We start from the raw sequence: 23,527 nt of genomic DNA, 5'->3' as shown, positions 1-23,527 counted from the left end.
TTTTGTCAAAGTATGGTCAATCTGATCACGAAAAAATTATCATACCCAAGTGCATTTACAGCATGGACATATGACTATCCAAAAGCGAATGGGATGCAAACAAGTCTTCCAGCCCCCTCTCAATCATTGTACTATGTTCCTAATTCTTACTTAGCACTCCATGCTTGTATATGTCCTCACTTCAGATTGAGTCCTCAAGAATATGTTTTGTATTTATGTGACATATTCCACATCCTACAGTCATTCTGACTAACTTTGGATCCATGGAATGCAATGCAATGTAATGTAATGTAAAAAAAGATTATGAGAAAACAGAGCAAAAGGAATAACATTACTATAATCAACTGACACTTCTGATATAGCGCCAGGAAGCAGTAAACACCACAGGTTTGTTGTAATTAAGGCAAAGATGTGTACATCTGAATATATAATTCAAATTCTGGGGGGAGAAAAAATCTATGTAATACTTCATGGATAAAATCAGAAGACTGACTGTGCTACTTGTGGCAACAAATAGTGAAGCAGAAGAGGACTAAAGACCTCTGAGAGGCATGCGGATTTAAAATTTAAATTCAAGCACCCAAATGGCCCCCTCTCACTGAGTACCTCTGAAAACAGTACTTGCAAAGTCACAGGCAGGCCTACACAATAATGTACCAATGGTTCTAAGAAAAAGTGACTGGCCATTTTTATTTCATGGTTCTTTACTTCTTAAGTATTGTCAGTAAGTCCATTCTCCAATCCAACCCCAATGTAACAGTCACACCCCTAATATCTGACAATATCATCTTCATTTATATAATACATAATGTGTATCTGTTACTTATCATGAACAGATTAAGTAATAGTAATTTCAAAGTATGACGAAACATCTATCTTTATAAACACCGGTTCAATACCACTGGCTGTGACCCAGTTCACAGCGCTATGCCGACAGTTCTCCGTGGCTTCATAAATACAGTTCAGACATTATCAGTGGAGCCACGCACACACAAAACCTAAACAAGCTGTCCTTCACGAAACAAGGCTCATTATCATTTACTATCCTTGTGCAACAGCCCATGCAAACCATTCCCTACTGTGTCTTTTGATTATATAATTATGGAGTATGGGTATTTCTGTTCAGCTGGAGTACTGTGTACCTTATCCTCAAAGAGGGTGTGTCCAGTGGGTAACAGACATTCTTTTTTTTCTGGAGGTAAAGTGAGCAGGGTATAAAGATGACACTCACCTTTATCCAGAGTGCCTATATTAGGAATACATGGAACTACAGTTTCACCCTCTTTTACATCTTCAAAGCATGGTGCTTAATTAAGCAAAGAGACAAATCACCTTTATAATATCAGTTAGCACATAATTACATTGCAGCCATTGTAAAATTGCAAATGTCAAAGACCATTTATCCTCATCAAAATATGAATCATAATTTTTCATTTGAGCCTGATAACTGATTATAAAAAATACACTTTCAATTCATTGCCACCAAGAAGTGTAACTGCACATTGTCACTTTTATTAGGTTATAAAGAACTTGCTGATAAATCACAGCAACTCAAATATGCAAATACTGGATGATTACCATCCAAAACGCATCTCTTGTGAGAACCATTTACATACATTTCAAATTGTGTTACCTCAGAAAATGGGGAAACAAAGCTGCAGAGAGAGACAACACCACTATCTGCAAAGAGTTTGGCAACCTCTGCCACACGTCTGATATTCTCTTCTCGATCTTCCTTTGAGAAGCCCAAATTTTTGTTGAGGCCTGTTCTGATATTGTCTCCATCAAGTCCATAAGCCGGGATACCACGTGAAACCAAAAAAGCTTCCAACTCAAAAGCTATTGATGTTTTCCCAGCTCCTGACAAACCTGTACAAAGAAAATCTTTTAAATAAACACAAAAACATTCTAAAGCAAGTAAGAAATGTGAAGAGGATGAAACTCCTATAGAGTCACATGCCTTCCTATATACTAGACTTAGTTAATACCAGACACACAGAGACAAGCATTCACTCAACACTCATGCTTTCAAAACCACACATGGATTTTGCCTCATAGTTCTAGATGCCAGGAAAACTTTGGTGAGCTTAACTCAGACACATACACACCTTCAATTTAAAAAATAATATAGGGCAAGATGGTGAAGGAACCCATTCCTAACAACTGCATCAAGTGACCTTCACGTTTCAGGGCCAATTACTCTATCACCGAGGTTCTGACGTCAATGGCACTAATGAATTCATACCTATCAAATGTAAACTTTGCGGTTTAACAATACTGACTCAGTAGGTCTCAGGTTCAAATCTTGACCTGGAGATCAGCTACATCAGATATCCTGAGCTTTTTTGTGGTTTTTCTCAGTACCTCAAGACAAATGCCAGGATATCATTGCTGGGAACTCATAACTGTGACCATGATTACATTAGTGACAGGCTGTAACAAGTGGACAGAGTTACTGCAGTACTTGCCTGCCTTGGCTCCTCCCCCACAGGATACACCAGACCATAACAGTATCTTAAATTAAGTCATAACTGCTTCCTTGCAATTCATTATTCATTAATCATCTCAAACTATACACTGAGCTACTGATTGACTGTCATTAAATAAACAAACTAGTAATAAAAGAAACAGTTTCCAGTGCATGTGTAGCCATACAAACACAAAGAATACAACAATACCTGTCACAAGACAAAAATTCAGATGAAGTTGTATATAAAATGCACTGCAACTGTTTTATGGACAATTCACATGCATTCTGAGGCAGATAACAAAATCACAGAATTGGATGCTTATATATATTGTACTTATTCTTCTGAATTTGCTTTGTCCTTTATTTTCCAGTCCATGTCATCCTCTTTCATTTAATCATAAAGTATAAGGCAAAACATGAAGCATGAAGCTCTTCACGTATTTTTCTCCATTCCCCTCCTAGCCCATATCTTCTGCATATCCGCACACTTCCATTTCCATGTCTTTCTTCCATTACAGTAGCATAACAGGTTTTGCACCCACATGAAACAATAGACTGCTTTTATATAGTACAGTTTAAAGTTTATGTTTAGAATACAGTGTAATGTAATGTATGTAAGGGGAGGCCATAAATATCGCACCCCCCCATTCCGACCTTCAATGATCTAGGCACCTTTCACAGGTTGGGTTATCTGTCAGTTCCAACTTGAAAAGGTGTCCTTTCAGGTGGCAGTGTCTGGTAAGTAATCCTACCACCCATCTTAGTTGATCTCAGTTTAATCTCAACAGATCCTTCATTCTTCTGGCCGAGGGTCCTGATACAAAACCCTTTGCCTATTTGAGTCTAATTATGGATTCCGAGTATTTTTATGGTTTCTGTTAGTCCAGTCCCTGATCGCTTTCTTGGCAACTCCTACTGAGATGCCGCAAGCTGGGTCAGGTCCTATGAACGGCTGTTCAGATCCTGTTCTTGCCAGTTGATCTGCCGTTTCATTCCCAGCAATACTCTCCTACCAAGATGCCGCAAGCTGGGTCAGGTCCTACGAACGGCTGTTCAGATCGTGTTCTTGCCCGTTGATCTGCCGTTTCATTCCCAGCAATACTCTCCTACTGAAATGCCGCAAGCTGGGTCAGGTCCTATGAACAGCTGTTCAGATCCTGTTCTTGCCAGCTGACCTGCAGTTTCATTCCCTGCAATACTTTCCTACTGAGATGCTGCAAGCTGGTTCAGGTTCTATGAACGGCTCTTCAGATCCTGTTCTTGCCTGTTGATCTGCTGTTTCATTCCCAGCAATACTCTCCTACTGAGATGCCGCAAGCTGGGTCAGGTCCTATGAACGGCTGTTCAGATCTTGTTCTTGTCAGCAGATCTGCGGTTTCATCCTCTGCAATACTTTCCTACTGAGATGCCACAGGCTGGTTCAGGTCCTGTTCTTGCCAGCTGATCTGCAGTTTCATTCCCTGCAATACTTTCCTACTGAGATGCTGCAAGCTGGGTCAGGTCCTATGAACGGAAGTTCAGATCTTGTTCTTGCCAGCTGATCTGCGGTTTCATTCCTTGTGTTTAGAACATAAATAAAATGACAAGAAAATCAACCCTTAAAATTAAGACAATGTGAATCTGAAGTTCATACATAAGGAATGAAGGTATGGATTCATATACAGCTTAAAACTGAAACACGCAATCTGTAAGGAAATGTTATAACAGCTGTACAAGGTGATGGAGATTGCAGGAAATTTAAGGATGTGTTTTGGAATGACTCTCCTCACAAAATACTGTCACTGGTGGGTCATGAGTTGTCAATCCTGAGAAAAATAATGTTCAAAAACAAAAATATGAAGGATATTCAAAGTGATTTTACAAATTTGTATGTATATTTCATAGGTTGCTTCTTCTGACACAAATATGTGTGCCCCAGCTGTGAATTAATACTGTTTTCACACTGAAAACTGCAAGAAAAGTCACTGGTTTCATTACTTAGTGCTTCTTTGTTAATTATAAAAACTGAATCTTTCTGCCACCCATTTATAACACTAGACATAATTATTATTTTGACACTGTCCACCATTTTTGAGTCCATGGATCAGGACTAGCTCTTCCTAACAGACCCAACTGAGTTGGGAAACTTAGGCCCCCTATGCCTGCTTACAGAAACAGAATCAGTCTCCATTTCACCATATCTCAAAAAGGCACAAATGGTTGAACAACATTCAAAATAACAGTCATGTTTGTTATAAAATGACTGCTGTGATTTGTGATATCAAATAACAGAATGCTTTGTTAGCCTCTCAAAATCTATCAAAATATGTAAAACAAGATCTATAAGTAAAGAATGTGTTGTACATTTAACATGCGTCACTAACAATTCATAGAATTTCCACTCAAGTGGGAACTGTGATACACTATATGCCAAGGTTACTTGGCTGTTATCTGTATGTTACGCTACATGTACTTAAGCAGAAGCTCAGACAGAACCACAAGGTTTTCAGTTTACAAACCTTATCTATTTCCTTTCTATGTGCACATTTTGCTGTGCCACCTCTCTATAATGATACTCTAACAGACCTGTGAACCACACTGTACAGCCCCGGAAGCCTCGGAGGTTTCCAAGAATTTGACCTCTCTTATCTCGTGACACATGGTGCTTCTGTTCAGTCACATTAGTTGCAACTTGAAGTGTCTGTAACAGTCATACAAAAAGACATGCTATTATGAGCACACAAACAAATTGTTTCGGGCGGGGGGGTTATAACATATGCCACTGGAAATAATTCTCCACCAGATTCATCCATCTGCAACTCTCAAAACCCATCTCCCTAACCTCACTCTTAATGTAATCCTATCAAACCTTTCTCAGCCTTGCAAGCAGATTTTTTCCAAGAGGTTTCCACATCAGAAGCATACATGCATTCCTAGTCTTTTCTCTCCTAGCCACATACCAACAATACTCTCCTAACAATACCAACCTTGCAACCTACACAAATCACAAAATTCAGCTTTGAATGATGTTTAAAATTGCTGATATGCTTCTCCCTTCTTTGGTCAACAAATACTCTTGTTGTATACTTGTAATTTACATAGAATTCAGGTAATGCTTCCTACCATTCAGTCCAGAACCTTCTGTCTTATCACCTGCTATCTAAAGACATAAAAATTAGAACGTACATATCCTACATAGCATACACAAAACTATAATTTGGGACCGCAGTAGTGTAGTTAGTTGAGGCACTATGCTACAAGCTGGGAGGTAGCGGGTTCAAATCCCAATGAGGTCACTGAATTTTTTCAATTTACCTAATTCTTCCAGGTGCATTATGGCCCTGGGGTCAACTCAGCCTCTAATAAAACTGAGTACCAGGAATCTTCCTGGGGGCAAAGGGCAGCCTGACAACCTTACTGCCATCTGTGAGCTGAGTGTCTAGAGAATGTGGAAGCCTCAATACCTCACAACCCCATGGGCTTTCACAGCATGTTACAGGAATAGCTTTACCGTTTTTAAAACTATAATTTTGCCTGTGGTTCTATATGGGTATGAAACTTAGTCTCTGGCATTAAAAAAGAATTGTATGATTAGCACACTCCCATGTTTGCTAATCCGAATATTGGTACAGCATTTCCAGCCATGAACATGTTACATGCATAATCAACACCTACATGAACAACACCTACGTGCTCTCTTCAACCAGCTCCAGGGGTACGGGATCATTATCAACCAGTCAAAGTGCGTCTTCAGAGCACCCGAGGTCACCTTTCTTGGCTACAAGGTGTCCGCCGAGGGTTCCAAACCTCTGGAAGACCAAGTGGCCCATCTCCAGGACTGTCCCCCTCCGAAGACCGCCAGTCAGCTCCGATGATTCCTAGGCATGTTGAACTTCTACAGGCGATTTCTGCCCCATGCAGGCACCACTGCACGACATCCTCTCCGGACCCAAAGTCAAGGGATCCCACCCCATCACTTGGACACCGGAGCTCCACAAGGCATCCGAAGAGTGCAAGGTGAGTTTCTCACGCGCCACTCTACTGGCCCACCTGGATCCATCCACGCCACTTGCACTCGTCACAGATGCCTCCACGTCCGCCATGGGTGCCGTACTATAACAACGCATAAGGAACACCAGGAAGCCCCTCGCCTTCTTCTCAAAGAAACTTAACCCGGCCCAAGAGAAGTTCAGCGCCTATGACCATGAGCTACTGGCTATATACGAGGCAGTAAGGCATTTCCGCCATATGCTGGAAGCGCGTCACTTCACCATCTTCATCGACCACAAGCCAATCACCTATGCCTTCCAGCAGAAGCGGGATAAATGCTCACCCCGGCAGTTCAACCATCTGGACTTCGTCTCCCAGTTCATAACCGACATCTGACACATCTCTGGACAGGACAACGTTGTCGCCGACGCCCTCTCGTGTCGAGTCCGTCACTGCGCCACCACCTTACGACGTACTCGCCGCATCACAGGACAGCGACGATGAACTCCGAGCACTCCTGGGGTCAACCACCGCCCTGCGGCTTGAGAACCTACCAATCCCCGGTACCTCAGTCTCCATTTACTGCGACACGTCTACAGGGAGATCTCGGCGGTACGTTACGGCGCCTCTACGGCTCCAAGTGTTCCAGTCCGTCCACGATCTGTCGCACCCAGGCACCAGAGCAACAGCGAAGCTGGTCGCACAGCGATTCGTGTGGCCAGGCGTTCAGAAGGATTGCCTCACCTTGGCACATGCTTGCCAGTCCTGTCAGCGCTCCAAAGTCTCCCATCACATACTTACTCCACTGGGCGACTTTACACGCCGGCAGCCCGTTTTCGGCACGTCCATATCGACCTTGTGGGACCCCTTCCGACGTCAGCGGGCTACGCATACTGCCTCACTGCTGTCGACCGTTTCACCCGCTGGCCAGAAGTCGTCCCAATTCCGGATATCACAGCCGACACAGTGGCACGCGCCCCACTGACCGGTTGGATATCACGCTTCTGTTGCCCACAGACCATCACCACCGACCAGGGACGCCAGTTCGAATCTCAACTCTTCCAATCCCTGGCCAGGCTGTGCGGCATCCAGCTCTCACGTACAACCGCCCATCTCCCAGCAGCTAACGGAATCGTGGAACGCTTCCACCGGACACTGAAGGCAGCCATCATGTGCCACGCGGACCAACAGTGGACTGAGACGCTTCCCCTGGTTCTCCTCGGAATCCGCACTGCATTCAAGGAGGACCTGCAAGCATCTGTAGCTGATCGTGTACGGCGAACCCTTAAGAATCCCCGGCGAGCTACTAACTCCAGCTACCGACCCCGCCGATCCAGCGCATATCACAGAGCTCCGTCAGCACATGGCCCGCCTCCGACCAGTCCCAGCATCACGCCACGCTTCTCCAGCTACTTTTGTGCACAGTGACCTCGAGAAGTGCACCCACGTCTTCCTTCGGCAAGACTCAACACACCGGGCATTGAAAACACATACAGTGGCCCCTATGAGGTCTTGTCACGGAGAGAGAAGACGCTGCAACTTCTCGTGCAGCGGCCTCCGTAGTCTAGAGGCAACGTTCCCACCTCATGACTCGTGGTACGCGGGTTCAAACCCGGCGGAGGTCGTGGAATTTTTAAGGGCGGAAAAATTCAGGGAACAAGTCCTCCGGGAGGGACTTTAAGCCGTGGGTCCCGTGTCGTAGCTTTACGGCACGTAAAAGAACCTCATATCTCCAAAGGAGGTCACTGAGCCAAATTCAAGGACATTTCCCGCCCAACAGTAGTCTCTAACGCCTCTGATAGACGGGGGAAGCATTATAGATACCGCTAAGCCAGTAGAGGCCGAACTCGCTGGCTCGGTCGGGACTGATGGTACGCACCAGTATCGGTAGGGTATAGAGACTGGTAGAATATCATAGAGGGAACCACAATGGACCAATACTGGTCTAAGTGCATGGGGAAACCCACCCTCTCCAATAACTAACTACTCGTGCGCGGAAGGCACGTCACTGTATCAGCCGACAGGGTTAAACCGGCCTACATCCTACAAGAGACAGACCGAGGGAACAGCATCAATCCACCAGCCGCAGCGACCCCGACCGTAGGACCATCTGCCATGCCAACACAGTTTACTACAAGGACTACACGCTCCGGGCGCCACATCCATTTCCCCGCTCGCCTGAACATATGACCATCAATTTTCGCGAGGGGGGAGTAATGTACGAACATCCCACATACTAACACGCGGTTTCGCCGATCTAACAAACAGCATTCACTCCTAGTCAATATCATATTGCCGTACGTTGCTGCCACCACTCGTATTTATACAGCACTCGATGTCCAGCCCATCTGTAGATCATCACATGCGCTAGCCAATCAGCGCTCACAATCGCAACTGCAAGTTTAAGCTCCGCCCAGCATGCATGGTATAAAAGCTCGTAATCAACAGTGATCACATTCAGATCAGAGCGATCAGTCATCAGAGTCATGAGGTATTCACGGCGCCAAAGACAGCTGCCGCAACTCTCCAGCAACCGCGCCGTAGGCAGCTGTTCCTACAGGCGCACGCAGCATCACATTACCGACCACACAAACCAGCTGAACGGCCGGAAAGACTTGGTCTATTACAAAGGAGCAAATTCTACCAGCGCACTCACGGTGGAACAAATTGCCCTTTTCAGGGCCAGCCAACTATTCAAATTCCACATAGCTTCGCAGCTATTCTGTACATTCAATTTATATAATTTAGTACGTATATGTACAATTGTTATAGATTTACGTGGTTGTCTTTTAGAACATCGACAATCCCACAGCATAATATAAACTTGTAATTTACACTATTATGCTTAAACAATCTGAATTTGGGTGTTATATATATAGCACACAAGATCTGACAGAAGTGAAATTTCCTTCTGCATCAGAAACAACTGCTATTCTTACCCATGCTAACATTCACACATATAAATCCTGCAAAATATTCACACACAATGAACACCAGCAGACATTGTAATAAAATGCAATAAATAATACTGCATCTTTCCCTCCTTGCAAATAAGAGAACCATAAGGCATCATCCCCCCCCCCCGGTCGCTCTGAAGAACTTCACAATGCCGCCAACCTTACCTGGAATGAACTATGTACACAACCTACCACATATATCACTTGGAAAACAATTTTGAGCAGAATCAGCAATACCTGACATAATGATATGAAGTATTTGATTATGAGCCCTTTATTACCCCCTTATATCATAGCTATTTAGTGACATTAACTGGCATGCAAAGGAACCAACAGTAAGCTTTGTATGAGAACTCGTAGGCGGAATCGAACCCGAGAACCTCCCAACAACATACTGAGAAAACATGATCTCAAAACGTTAACACATGACTGATGTTTCTTCTTATTAACCACAGAGCCTGTACATGAGTTGGTGGCAAACCATACTGCCACCAGACCACGCAAATTTTATGGGCCACACCTATTTCTATCGGTGTAAAACTGTAACATGAAACCGAAAAGTTTTGGAAAGAACTAATCGCCTGCTTTCCTCTCATACGAAACGGATCGCATAGAAGACGAACAGCTGTTCGTTGTCGCGAGAATGTGTTTGCCGAGCCGTTGCCTAGCAACGATCGGGATATACAGACTTTTTGATACGGCATGGAGCGCACATAAAACGCTTCCAGAAATTATTCTATTAATGTGTGTATCTGCTGCAGCGGGAACGTGTTTACTGAGCCGTTGCCTAGCCTACACAAACAGACATACAGACTAATGGAAAGGAAGCTGCTAAGATGGACTCGGATGCCATGATATACATACCAGGTTTCGTAAAAACTGCTTCAGGCATTCAGAAGTTGATGGGGAGGGGGGTTATACAGAGATCAAGGTGATCTCATAAGCCTACTTTCATTCTCTCGAAATAAGGAAAGTAGACTAAAAAGGTACAGCTGTCCCTAATTAAGCACCACGCCATGAAGACGCATGAGGGAGACATGACCATCTCCTCTCAATATGTAACATCTTATATTGAGGCCTACTGCGCTGTGTGACATCGTGTAGTCTGACAGGTGGGTCCTAACGTCTTCCAAGCAGGATCTCAGCTGTGGGCACAAACTGCCTTCCACGTTGGAAGGAAACAAGAAAATTCTGCACCTGTCCTGTGGCAATAGTCAAGTAAGTGACATTCTCATCTCTCATAACAAAGTTCTATCTTTGTCATCCTGTTTCTGTCCATTCTTATTGCTTGTTTCAAACTCTGAATTTGTCTCGCATACATTTTTGTCCTTGATATTTCTGCAGTTTCGTCTTCACACCGTTCCTCTGACTTGGATTCTGTAACCGCCACATAGGTACATATATTAATATTACAAGAAGGGTGATGTAGACCATATCAGTCGCGCAGGGGTTGGCTGCGACAGCTTCGAGGGTTCTGTATTGCGAATCGGTAACTTGCACGATGCTAAGCTACCGCCTGTTTCAGACTTCAGTATTCAACACTGCTAACACGCCTGACACACATGTATCAAATGGAAGGGCACCCAAGCGTTGTTTTTGGAATAAACTGTTAAAATGTTATAAGAAGAAACAGGAAAACTGTGACTGAAGAATCTTTAGACGTTCACTGACGCAAGTGTAGCTTTCGATTGTTCATGAACCTGTCAGCATATATGACATTGGTACACGGTCAGGAGAATAAGAGGTCGTGGCCTGTTTTATAGTTGTATACTGACATTATGTAATAATGAAAACCTGTTAAAATGAAGATTTAAATTGCATATAAATTGAAGCAGCTTTTATTTTATTGCGTAGCTTCGCATTTTGTTCACGGTCAGTATGACCATGTCCTGAATTAATCTGTTATTAAAAAATAGTTTAAATATGCGACACAACACAGGCAACGCCTAACTTTGCATGCTGGAAACTTCAGATTTTAGTGAGAATTTACTGTATCATATTTAGGACCCAGAAAGCACAATTGTGTCCCCTTCCAAAACGATCACATCCGTCATCATTTGAGTATCATCACATTCCTGTGTATTTATTCTCATCCGACAGCCAGTTGCCAGTTGCCAGTGGAGAGCGCTCTCAGCTGAACCCAGTCTGTTTCACCCAACGCATTCTATACACCGAAAGTAAAGAGAAATTTTGCCCCGGGTATGCACGAAGTTTCACATCAATAATAGAAGCTCGCAACCTGACAATATTAAGCAGTAATACAAATTTTCAGGTCTGTTGTGAGACTTCAAAGTGAAATGTGCGTAATCTATCAAACAACTCACAATTCTGTCACTATTTGTCGTAACTTCTTTAACTGTACAGTAAGTGATGCACATTTTCCGGTTCAGATGCAACGGCACGCGAATCTCGAGACAATTTAAACTGAAATTCCTGCTCCCAATAAATGCAATCCAGGGTTAGACATTATATAACAGAATGAAGGAAAACTGACTTAGAAAATTACGTAATAATGACGATCTGTTAATAAAAATGCTGCTCAGATAGGGCTCTCAACAAAAATATTTCCCTACAGAGAAATCTTAGAGAGTAATTTAAAACTGCTTGACTGTGAATTCAAATAAAATAACACTACATTTTCCTTCACTTAACTGTCTCCAGTTTAAGGGTATAGTAAAACACCGAACGAAAAATGATCAGAAGAGTCCGGGGTGACATCCGCCTGTCCCATAAGGACTGCAGAATCACAGTTCGCTAGGGCCCTACTGTTAACAATGTTCTTCCACCGGCAGCAATGTAAACGCCTTATCATAGGTAACGTTTTTATGCCTGGCCCCAAGACTTATTTCTACATTTGACGAGTTCTATCTTCTGGGATATAACGTTATGTAGTCCTCTGAAAGTGAACCGACGTTTCGGGGAAACATGTCGCCTCCATATTCAGAAGCCATGCAAGAAACCCGATCTAGTAAATTTGTGTTTGCTTCATACAAAGGTACTGCATATATACATGTTTTAAAAACTAACAGTCGGTTCTAATATACCTGAAAGTTCTGATACAGAGTGGCGACTTTCTCTAAAATTTTCCTAATCAAATTTCACCCGTGTACAGAAGTCGTGCACTAACATCTGCATTTCCGAGTCACGTTAGAAACATGCTCCACGGACGCAATACAAGAAAAAGGCTCAATGTCAGTACCTTTCCTCGCTGACTGTAGAGAGAATAACGGCTTCCAATCATGTTTCGACTGTCAGCAGCTCACAACGTTGCGTTTCACTCGCCCTCCGCCTTGCACTACAAGCGAACACTACTGAGTGGCACACTTAAATAACAAACGTCCGTCTCTCTCTAATGTTGTCAGTTCCTATCTTTCAATGTCCGTACTTGATTAACCTTTTTTGTACGTGGAATATTAACGCCTTTCTCGCTACAGCCACACTGTACCTATACATCACTGAAAAAAAGGCTGAACACTGGACTAACCGCTAAACTGTCAACAAAAATGGTCTATGCTGCAAATCCCGAACTGGTCCACACGTCAATCCGCATCATGTGCAAGACGTTGCTTCTGCTCGTCTTCGTACAGGGATTACGAGTATGCATCTGCAATGCTTACTTTCAGGAATGTAGAAAACAAAATTCTCATGGCCAACTGCTCGGATATTCATGCGGAGGGGCTGTAGAAACCTGATTGCCTTTAAATCGACATATCCCAGGTCGACATACTCGACAAAGGTCCGCTTTTACATGTATCGTGGTCTTCTTCAGTCCTACCAGGCACGTACACTCCATAGCCCCCGAAGTGCAGGATACGAAAGCGCGGTTCGTATAGACAGTTATTTTTTTATTACTATACGTGTACCATCCAGAAATCTTACTGTCAAAAGTACGAAGTTCCCACGTCGTAACATTCATAAATCCACGTGGACATCTGATGGGAAGACGCACAGCCAAATTTATCACATTTTTATAGACAGGAGACAGCATTCATGTATACCTGATGTCCGATCATTCAGGGCAGCAGATTGTGATACTGACCACTACCTGGTGGTGGAAAAAGTTACGTAAAGACTGGCACTGAGTAAACAAACAACGCACAGAGTTCACAATGAGAGGTTCAATCTCAAGAAATTAACCGAGGTAGAGGGTAAAGAGCAGTATCAAGTTGAAATCTCAAACTGGTTCCCGACTTTGGAAAACTTGGACACTGAGGTGGATGTTAATAGAGCTTGGGAAACTATTGGAAAGAACATAAAAATGTCTTCCAAAGAGGGTCTAGGTTATTATGAACTGAAGAAGCATAAGCCATGGTTCGATGAAGGATGCTCGAAATTATTAGACCCAAGAAAACAAGCCAAACTGCATTGGTTACAGGATCCAAGTGAAATAAATGGGGACAATATAAGAGCAATATAAGACGTGAAACCAGCATGCATTTCAGGAATAAAAAGAGCGAATATCTGAAAGACAAAATTGATGAACTTGCAATGAACAGTAAGAACAAGAACATCAGAGACCTGTACAGAGGAATAAATGACTTTACGAGAGGTTACCAACCTAGAAGTAACTTAGTGAAGGTTGAGAGTGGTGATCTGCTTGCACAGTCCCACAACATTTTGAACAGGTGGAGGAACTTACTGAATGTACATAATGTCAGTTATGTTGCACACAGCTGAGCCGTTAATGCCTGATCCCAGGCCTTTTGAGGCTGAAATTGCTATTGCACAATAGAAAAAGGTATAAATCGCCAGGCAGTGATGAAATTGCGGCACAGCTTATCCAAGCAGGAGGAGAAATACTGCGGTCTGAGAGCCACAAGCTAATTACTTCTATTTGAAATGACGAATAAACTGCCTGATCAGTGGAAGGAGTCAACTGTTGTATCAGTTCACAAGAAGGGTGACAAAACTGACTGCAGTAATTATCAGCGGATATCACTGCTATCAACTTCATACAAAATTGTATCCAATATTCTTCTCTCAAGGTTAAGTCCATACATAGACGAAATTATTGGCAATCATTAGTGTGGGTTTCAATGTAACAGTTCAACTACTGGTCAGATCTTTTACATTTGTCAGATACTGGAGAAAGAATGGAAGTACAATGAGACAGTACATCAGCTATTTGTAGACTTCAAGAAAGTCTATGATTCAGTTAGGAGGGAAGTAGTGCACAGTATTCTGAGAGAGTCTGGGATACCCATGAAACTGTTAGGCTGCGTAACGAAATGTATGGTAAAGTCCGTATAAGTAAATATTTATCTCATAATTTTCCCATCCAGAATGGTCTAAAACAAGGAGATGCTTTATCGCCACTCCTTTCCAACTTTCCTTTACAATATGCCATTAGGAAGGTCCAGGGAAACCAGGTGGGACTGAAATTAAACGGGACACATCAGCTGTTGTCCTGTGCCGATGATGTGAATCTACTGGGTGATAACATGGACACCATAAAGAAAAAACACATAGGAAACTAAGTATATGTTGCTGTCTCGTCACCAGAATGCTGGGCAAAATCATGACATAAAAGATAGGTAATACATGTTTGGATAATGTGGCACAATGCAGATATTTGAGAACGACAATAACAAACCAAAACCTGATGCAGCAGGAAATTAAGAGGAGACCAAACTCGGGTAATGCTTGCTACCATTCAGTCCAGAACCTTTTGTCTTCTCGTCTACCATCCAAAAACATGAACATTAGAATATACAAAACTATAATTTTGCCTGTGGTTCTGTATGGGTGTCAAACTTGGTCTCTGACATTAATGGAGGAACATAGACTGAGGGTGTTTGAGAACAGGGTGTTGAGGAGAATATTTGGACCGAAGAGAGTTGAAGTGACAGGAGACGGAGAAAACTGCATAATGTGGAGCTTTATAACTTGTACTCTTATCCAAGTATAATTAGAATGATCAAGTCAAGGAGGATGAGATGGGGAGGGCATGTAGCACGAATTGAGCGAAAAGGAGGAATGCATATAGGATATTGGTGGGAAGGGCAGAATGAAAGAGACCACTGGGAAGACCAAGGCGTAGGTGAGTGAACAATATAAAATTGGATCTTAGAGCTGGGATAGTATGGTGTGAACACGGTAATGAACCTTCGGGTTCCATAGAATGCTGGGAAGTTCTTGAGTAGCTGCACAATTGGCGGCTACCCAAGAAGGGCTCAGCTCCATAAGTGAGTGTCTACACGTGTACAAAACGTATTTTGACAGTAATACATATATACTCGTACATGTTGAGAGAGACGCTGCGCGTCTCTCGCAGATGAGCAAGGTGCGAACTTAAAACTTTGTGTTTCACATAACAAATATGCCTTTAGTGTCCATAAATAGGTTGGACGTTTCAAAATCTTAAGATTCTCGTAACCAAATTACGAACAATAAAAACGAAAACAATTTGGAATTTGCGCAAGTAGAATTTCCACGCATGTACCTCTTCTTGTATTACGGCCCATATCAAAATGATGAACTGATTCCAGCAGTTCTCATTTTACGGATTGAACCACGACAGCCGCCAACATACGTTCGGGGGGGGGGCAAAAAATTTGCTTACAAAACTTATGTTTATGTTGTTTAGCAACATTTTTACGGAGCACCTTAGGTTGTGGGTTTCTCTGTATGAAAACAGAAGGCGCCAAACTTAAAAAAGTTTAATTCTAGGTATTGACACCTGATAATATTGCGAGATAGATGAATAAACGACAGCCGTTTATGGGCAACAGCTCGATAAACAGATTCCCGTAATAATGGAAGCACGGTGTTTTCTATGTGGATCATGCCGACAGATTCAAAAAGCAGGCCAATAGGAGCACTGAGTTCAACTGAGTTCTGCAAGAGAGGCTGAGAACAGGACATAAGCGGACAATGTTAAAATCCATTACCAGGAAACGTCTAGTGAAGACAATGCAGGCTGGATAAGACTTAGCGTGTAGTAAATCTGCGATAGTGTTACAGTTATTTGTAGTTACGGCCTGTATGTGGTCAATATATCCAATCATCAAAAACCCCGTCTATAGTTACTCATACTACGTGAGAGTATGTTTCCTTCTTTTTAACTTTTTAACAGCACTCACGATTCGGCAAAAGGTTGATCCCAGGGCCATACTGCAGCTGGAAGGATTAGATCAATTGAAAAATCTAATGACCTCATCGGGATTCTATCCCGCGACCTCCCGCTCATGATCCGGTAAGCACCATAATCCTTTTTGTGTTATTAGAATACTATGCATGGCTAACGGATCCATAAGTTGCATTTAAAGCGTATCGCCACAACCCAAAATCAAAGGCCGTTAAATTCTGGGGCCTGTGAAATGTGGCCAGTTCTCCATATCCGGCATGGTACACGTCCTTGTTGGAAAACTTCAGCTTCCTCATCTTATGGTTGTGGGAAACCACCACACCCACGTAAATTCTCGTCGTGGTAAGCTAAAAAATACTTGGGACGAAACAAAACGTCGTCTCGTGCTTTCCGGATTAAAGGATATGAAACTTTACTGATGCAAGCTACAAATGAGTGTCGTCACTTCGTTCAAGGTTACGGATATGTAGCGCTAATAAACCATTTAGAGTGGCGTACCCTCTATCCGAATAATTCCTCTTGTAATCGGCATAAAAACTGAAATCAGCTAATAAAAATCATCAAGGTCGACAACGGACACAATCTGTGACTTGGGCCTGTATTATTGCTGGACTACTGAAACCGTCGACACGAGTTCTCAGAGCGAGGGCACACCAAGGAAACTGGCAACCGCAACTCAACCGCAATTTCCGAGAATTGTTATCAGCCTGAGTTGAACAAATGTTACTGAATGGAGCAGCGCAAATTGAGGAAACGGCAACGCAACTCGGAAAGACTGAGAAACTCAACTTCTAAGCATCGGAGCATGCGTCTTCTTACAATTGCGATGTCGCGTGGTTTTCTGCTGTCAGCTGTCTTATACCGCGCATCAGTAATTCGTTTGTTTCTTAAAGAGGCACGAAAGGTTGAGAAGCTGCTAATTTTGTTTTTGTGCAGTTAATTGAGCAAGACAAACGCCACCCAGACTACGCTGGGCAGCACAAAATAGAATTGTGTACGTGATATTTCCTGATTAAAATAAATTGACCTTAATTAAAACAAATTTAATTAACATCCCAGTATCTTCCTTATGGTCGTCGTCCTCTCTTCTTACGCCGTCTTAGCCGGTCTCAAGTATACGTATCACCATATTATGACAGGATCAGTATTATTATCTTCCATTGCAGAAATGCAATCATGCATTACGAGGGGCGGACATACCCGCTTAGGGTGGTGTGAGCAATTACTCAATCGTAAGTTTCCTCAGTGTGCGCCTGCTAATCTGAAAACCAGTTGCCTGCTTGAAATCGGCGTCATTTCGCGGAAATTGCGGTTGCGTTGCGGTTGCCAGTTTCCTTGGTGTGCCCTCGCCCTCGTTGCATATCACGCTGTGAGTTCCGTACAAAATGTACTTGAAGACCTTACAGTAATTCGGACGGTAAGCATTTCTCGAAAGTTTGTTTTACAATGACTGATTCCGGGCTGGACAGCACCAGTGGCAAATACGAGTAAATAGCCTATCCTTAAATATAACTGATGGCAGGCGTTGGCTTTAGGTTGGTAACAGAAATCTGAAAAGTCCATGTGGTATTAAACATACCACAACTCATTATGGTTTGGAATATTTATAAACGTCTTATGCAATGTTCCGATACACCTGGTATGGTTGTTTCGAGTTTTTTTTTTTCTTTCTTGAAAGTCAATTTATCATAACGTTTCACTATATTCGAACAATGTCTGACCTTCACAGCGTCACACACTGTCTATTTGTTCTGGCTGCATAGCAACACAGTCAAGATTAGGCACCATATTATTCTCAAGGCACTAACTAAGCAGCTTCCCAAAGAACTGCGTCTCGTAAGATAAGTCGAAGCATAAGTCAGAAGTAGCTTTACATTAAAGGAACCGAACGCTCTTCACTATGAAACAAAATACCGCCAGGTACGATCCAAGATTACCGCAAAAGAATCATTAAATGCATTTCGTTTGTGAGGATCGTTACTTGTGAAAATTACGCGTTGTCTTCGACAGAATAAGACCTTTAGTAAGAAAGTAAGTAAAGGTATCCCTGTAATAGGCCGTGGCGGCCCATAGGGTTGTGAGATGTTGAGGTTCCCATATTTTCTAGACAATCGGCTCACAGATGGCGGTGAGGTTGTCAGCACTACGCGCCGGCAGCCCTTTACCCCCAAGAATATTCCTGGTACTCATTTCTGTTAGAGGCTGAGTCGACCCCTGGGCTATAATGCGGCCGGAAGGACTAGGTCAATTGAAAAAAATCCAATGACCTCATCGGGACTTGAACACGCCGCGACCTTCCGGCTCGTAGCATAGTACCCCAACCAACAGCGCTACCGCGTGCCCCCTTATTTATTTATCATACAAATTTGGCACTGTATTGCAAGTGTTTCCAACCAGCACTTCTGAGCACGGAACATGCCGACGGCTGGACGGCTGACACATTTCCGTGATGCATTTATTTCATGCACTTACAGCAAAGAACGTATGATAAATACAAGTACGCTTATAGATCCTACGTCTGCAGGATATAAACGTGCTGCACTCAATGCCAGCCTAAGTTATAGGCTACAAATGATGAGTAATAAATCGGCGAAACTTCGCTCACAGCACGGTCTGTCGACACATTAACGTGTCGGCCTCCTTTACCCCAAGAAAAGCAGAACGACTCCCAAACGCCACGTCCTTCCTCAATACCGAGAGATAATATTCCTTGTGACAGGAAGTACAAGGAAGGCTGTCTCGAAGATCGATCAGAATTTTAAACTGCACCCATGCTTCGTGCGCCTGAATGACTACGTACGTCATGCGTATCGCCTGCAACTTCACAAGTAACGTGAATTTCCAACGCAAGACGGCGATTTTATAGAAAACCATTCAAATTCAATTCTTATCACGTTTATGGATTTTTTTTTCTCTGACGTCTGCGGCGGGCATAACAATCTTTGTACAATGTATATCGCCTCGTTCCTGTTTCTTTACACTTTCGACCATTATCGGATTTTTTTTAATCAGTAACAGTCGTAATTCAAGCGCACTATAAGTCACGTGTATAGTAAAATGAAACGTACTGTAACTTCCTGTCACGCCGTCTTCGCATGAACTTCGATCTCAATTCTATGAACACGTAAAGTAACACTATATCGGGTCTCAAGGTTGCGGTGTATGTAATTTAAGAGAAATCGTTTTTGTGTACGACGGATTAATCTGCATCACTCGCTGTGTTTCTTTCGCTTAATCCGGAGTGACAGGGTTTCAATCTGTTTCCCAAATAACCTTCAAAACATCTGTAAAGACACAAAACAACGTCCACAAGTTTGTTTCCAGAATACTGTTAAATTAGTTTTCCATGCACTCTGTCTCTCAAGCTTTTGTACGTCTCCTTTGTTTATCCAGCGCCTTCGTAAACGAAGTGAAGGGGGCCCCGACGTCTCTGTCCACCTGTAAATGGCGCCCCGCAGCTCCTCCCAAACCGAAAGTTTGCAGCACTTCCTGTTGTGCGTCATAAATCGTGTTACAGAAAACGCATCCATGTTATCAGTACAAGCCTAAACATGTCACTGTCCTTAACGGCACGAATTCACAATCCCCCCCCAGGATACGGTTGTTGGGAGTTACAGAGGAACGGTACCGCATGAGGCTTCAGCCCAGCAGACATAAACGGGAAACACAAACATCACTAGATGGCTAACAAAAATAAATATTTTTTATAAAAAGACAAAAAATACCTTTAATCCAAGTACATGCACCTCAGGCTGCTTCAATGTGACAAAAATCGGTGCAAACACACTGCACACACACTTCCTTAGGTGTGACTGACCTTGACTACATTACCTTGGAAAGGAATTAGACTGTTACACTGTAGGCTATCATAAAACAGAGATCACGAACACAGATTCCAGTACAGTGCAAAACAACAATCTATATGGGGTATTTTCAACCAATTCTAACATGTAATGCTCAAATATGCACACATACAAGCAGAAACATTAGCAAAATCCAAGAAATTGGCATGAATTTTTTCAAAAGCTTTGAGCGAAAAATAAGAAGGGCCAGAATTATAAACTGGATTCTTTATTAAGGAGCTGAAGCTAAAAATGTTTAATATTTCGCTGAATGCACTGCAAAGAAGTTTACTCCGAGTTAAAAGGAAACATTTACAATGGTTTCACCATGTAAGAAGAATGGATAGAAGAACAAGGACACCAAAGGCCATTAGAATTAAAATTTAAACTACAGCTTTCTGTCTGCACATTTCAAAGAGAGAAATTCTGTAATTACATGATGTGTAGTGTATCTCACAACGAACACTCTCTGAAATGTGTTGACGTTGATGAAATTCCTTGTGCTCAGTGACAAGAGATTCTGATTAACATGTGTATGCAACATCTTCCCACTTGAAGTGTTTTAACTAACTTATTGCAAATATCCTTCTGGTACCTTATCTCTAATCAAAATCGCAAGTCTGTTAAAACTATAATTCGCAAGTCAACGTCCCTTCAAAACAGATTAGACATTGCACAAGGAAAATGTAAATGTATGTCTTTGAGGAGATGTGTGTGTGGTGCCCTGAAAAGTTTCTGTAATTGAGATACAATGAAAGCAGCTTAGAATGAATCTCTACAGCTCCACTTCCTACAAATTCCAAAACAGTACGGAAGTAGTGAGGAAGGGACCATACAATTCATGAGACAAGCTAATTCCTCATCCAAAAGTCTTTCTGGAAACAATACATCAAGCTCTACTTCTCATTCTGATCTTATAAGAAATGTTTTTTTTAATGTTCAATTCAGCCTTCCTTAAAGGGTTCAAAATGCTTTCCTTTTTATAACCCAATACAATGGAATACACAACATCATATTTTTAATAACTGTGCATAGGATTAGTTAGGAAACATTATAAACTACAATTACAAACACCTAAAGCAGAATTTGTGATCTGTGATAACATGAATAGTATTGATTATCTTGCTGAAAGTTACCATAAACAATGTCTAAAATCAGTAACCAACATCTTTCAATCTTACATTAACAGTTAAATTCCCCACATGAATTCAAAATTACTCCAGCAGTGCCACTAACAATATTTCTTATAGACGGCTCCATGAAAGATCATACTTCTATCAAACAAATGACAAATGAAGGGCACGGTCTTCTGGGATGTAATGCTGTGTAATCCACTGAAAGTCAACCAACATTTCAGAGGAACATATCGCTTCCATCTTCAGGGTCGAATAAGCCAAGCAAGACACCATTCTGCTTGCCACTTGCTTTCACGCCGATATCTTGCTCAGCTTATTTGACCCTGAAGATAGAAACAATATGTTCTTCCAAAACATCATCTGACTTCCAACAGACTACACAGCATTATATCCCAGAAGACTTCATAACCACCATTATAAGAGCCTCAAATTCTCAAACCTAATAATAAATGGGCTATCTGATCATGATGCTCGACCTCTAGTAAAAAAAAATATAGTAATTTTCAAACTGTGTTAATTACAAGAAACAAGACAGATTAACAAATAGTAATGACATTGTTATAACATCTAAGTAATGAAACCTGGAAGCAGTATTAAGCAGCCATGATGTAAACTAAAAAAATTAACATATTGCTATATAACTCAAAAGTTTTCTAAGCAAGTTTCCTCACCAAAATAAAAAATGGTGTCTGAAAAAAAATGATTGGATAACAAAAGGTATCAAAACATACTGTAAGCACATATGAGATATTCACCTAAATACCTGATCTAGTATCAACCAAATAATGAAAATTCACTACAGGATATTATATTTTTTTTATTGCTAGTGGGGTGGGACTAAGTCCCTTGTACTGCGGCCACTTCTGGTCTTTGTGTGGGATTCGAACTCATGATCCCAGCTTCCGAGCGAGCGAAGACAGTATATGCCTTAGACCGCTCAGCTACCATGACCGACTCAGGAAATACAATGTGGTTCAAATATGACCAGGACTGATTTGTGTGTAAACATGCCACACTGCGCAGCAGCTGTGCAACCTTGAGATAGTGAAGCCACAACCTCTACCCTCCCTCCTATTTGGGTTAGAACCTGTTCAGTCCTGTCTGGGAGTTGCTAGAGTGATGAGCAAACAGAAGGTACCGCGGAGCGTGGAACAAGGAATTGTGATCAAATTCCTCGGAGAAAACGTCCCGTCTGCTGAAATTCACCACAGACTCCAACAACAGTATGGGGAAGAGTGTCTCTCATGGACCCATGTGTTTGAGTGGTGTAAGTGCTTCAGAGAGGGCAGAGAGCACGTGGAGAATGAGCCGCATGAAATGAGCTAGTAGTATTCACAGCCTCTGAGACATCTGGCTGACACAAAAAATAACGCTTTCCAAATCATATGACAGATAAAATTCGTACATCATACATTATAGGGTACACCCCTGGATGCATAAGGGAAAACATGGTGGGCTTACTGAAGGTTGACCAACCTGATGCATTTAGCTGTTCTACCAGAAGAAAAAAAAAACACTGTTCAGTGTAATAATTCTTATTATATGATCTGCTTGTTGTCCATATACATATAAGAGCTCATATGGTTTTGATGATAGTTACAAAAACAGAATTCAGAGAGAGGGTTTTCTGAGTTCATGTGTTTTTATGGTGCTTTGAATCACCACTGAGTCACATAACTCTCTTGCTTATTGGAGCCTGAAATGTTAATTCTTAGAAGAACTTCAGAGTCAACTTTCCATGCATCATGAAATAGTGAAATAAACAAGTGTACTGCAGAATGAAAAAGTATACACGTGTACATGCTAAAAGAGTGAATGACACAATACGGTGGCTGGTTTTAATGTTCTGCATTCAAATGTGCCATATTTAGGTATATTCTATAACGCTGTTAACTTACGAGTACAAACCAATGAAATGTCACAGCCTCTGAGACAGCCGGCTGACACAAAAATAACGCTCGTCAAATCATATGACAGATAAAATTCGTACATCATACATTACAAACCAAAATAGCTCCACGAGCACCCTTTTAATGCCACAAATAATACCAGTAAGATGATTAAGA

At 42.1% G+C, this 23,527-nt stretch overlaps 1 protein-coding gene across 2 annotated transcripts in view; it reads right to left on the bottom strand.

The window, feature by feature from the left end:
• Positions 1–23,527, bottom strand: part of LOC111869237 (bifunctional 3'-phosphoadenosine 5'-phosphosulfate synthase) — a 38,286-nt gene that overhangs the window by 13,991 nt on the left and 768 nt on the right. The window contains exons 1-3 of one of the 2 annotated variants that reach the window (XM_023860606.2): positions 12,596–12,704; positions 5,036–5,150; positions 1,634–1,869 (exon numbers count right to left, since the gene is read on the bottom strand). In XM_023860606.2, the coding sequence (XP_023716374.1) occupies positions 1,634–1,869; positions 5,036–5,150; positions 12,596–12,637 (393 nt within the window). In that variant the 5' untranslated portion in view covers positions 12,638–12,704. Of the gene's footprint in view, positions 1–1,633; positions 1,870–5,035; positions 5,151–12,595; positions 12,705–23,527 lie in introns of those variants that run through there. The other variant, XM_023860607.2, reaches the window with a different exon arrangement.

This window comes from Cryptotermes secundus, unplaced genomic scaffold (genome assembly GCF_002891405.2).
Source record: "Cryptotermes secundus unplaced genomic scaffold, Csec_1.0 scaffold3042, whole genome shotgun sequence".
Lineage (NCBI taxonomy): Eukaryota > Metazoa > Arthropoda > Insecta > Blattodea > Kalotermitidae > Cryptotermes > Cryptotermes secundus.
The sequence above is the reverse complement of the archived record's forward strand: the minus strand, read 5'-3'. Positions and strand labels throughout refer to the sequence as shown.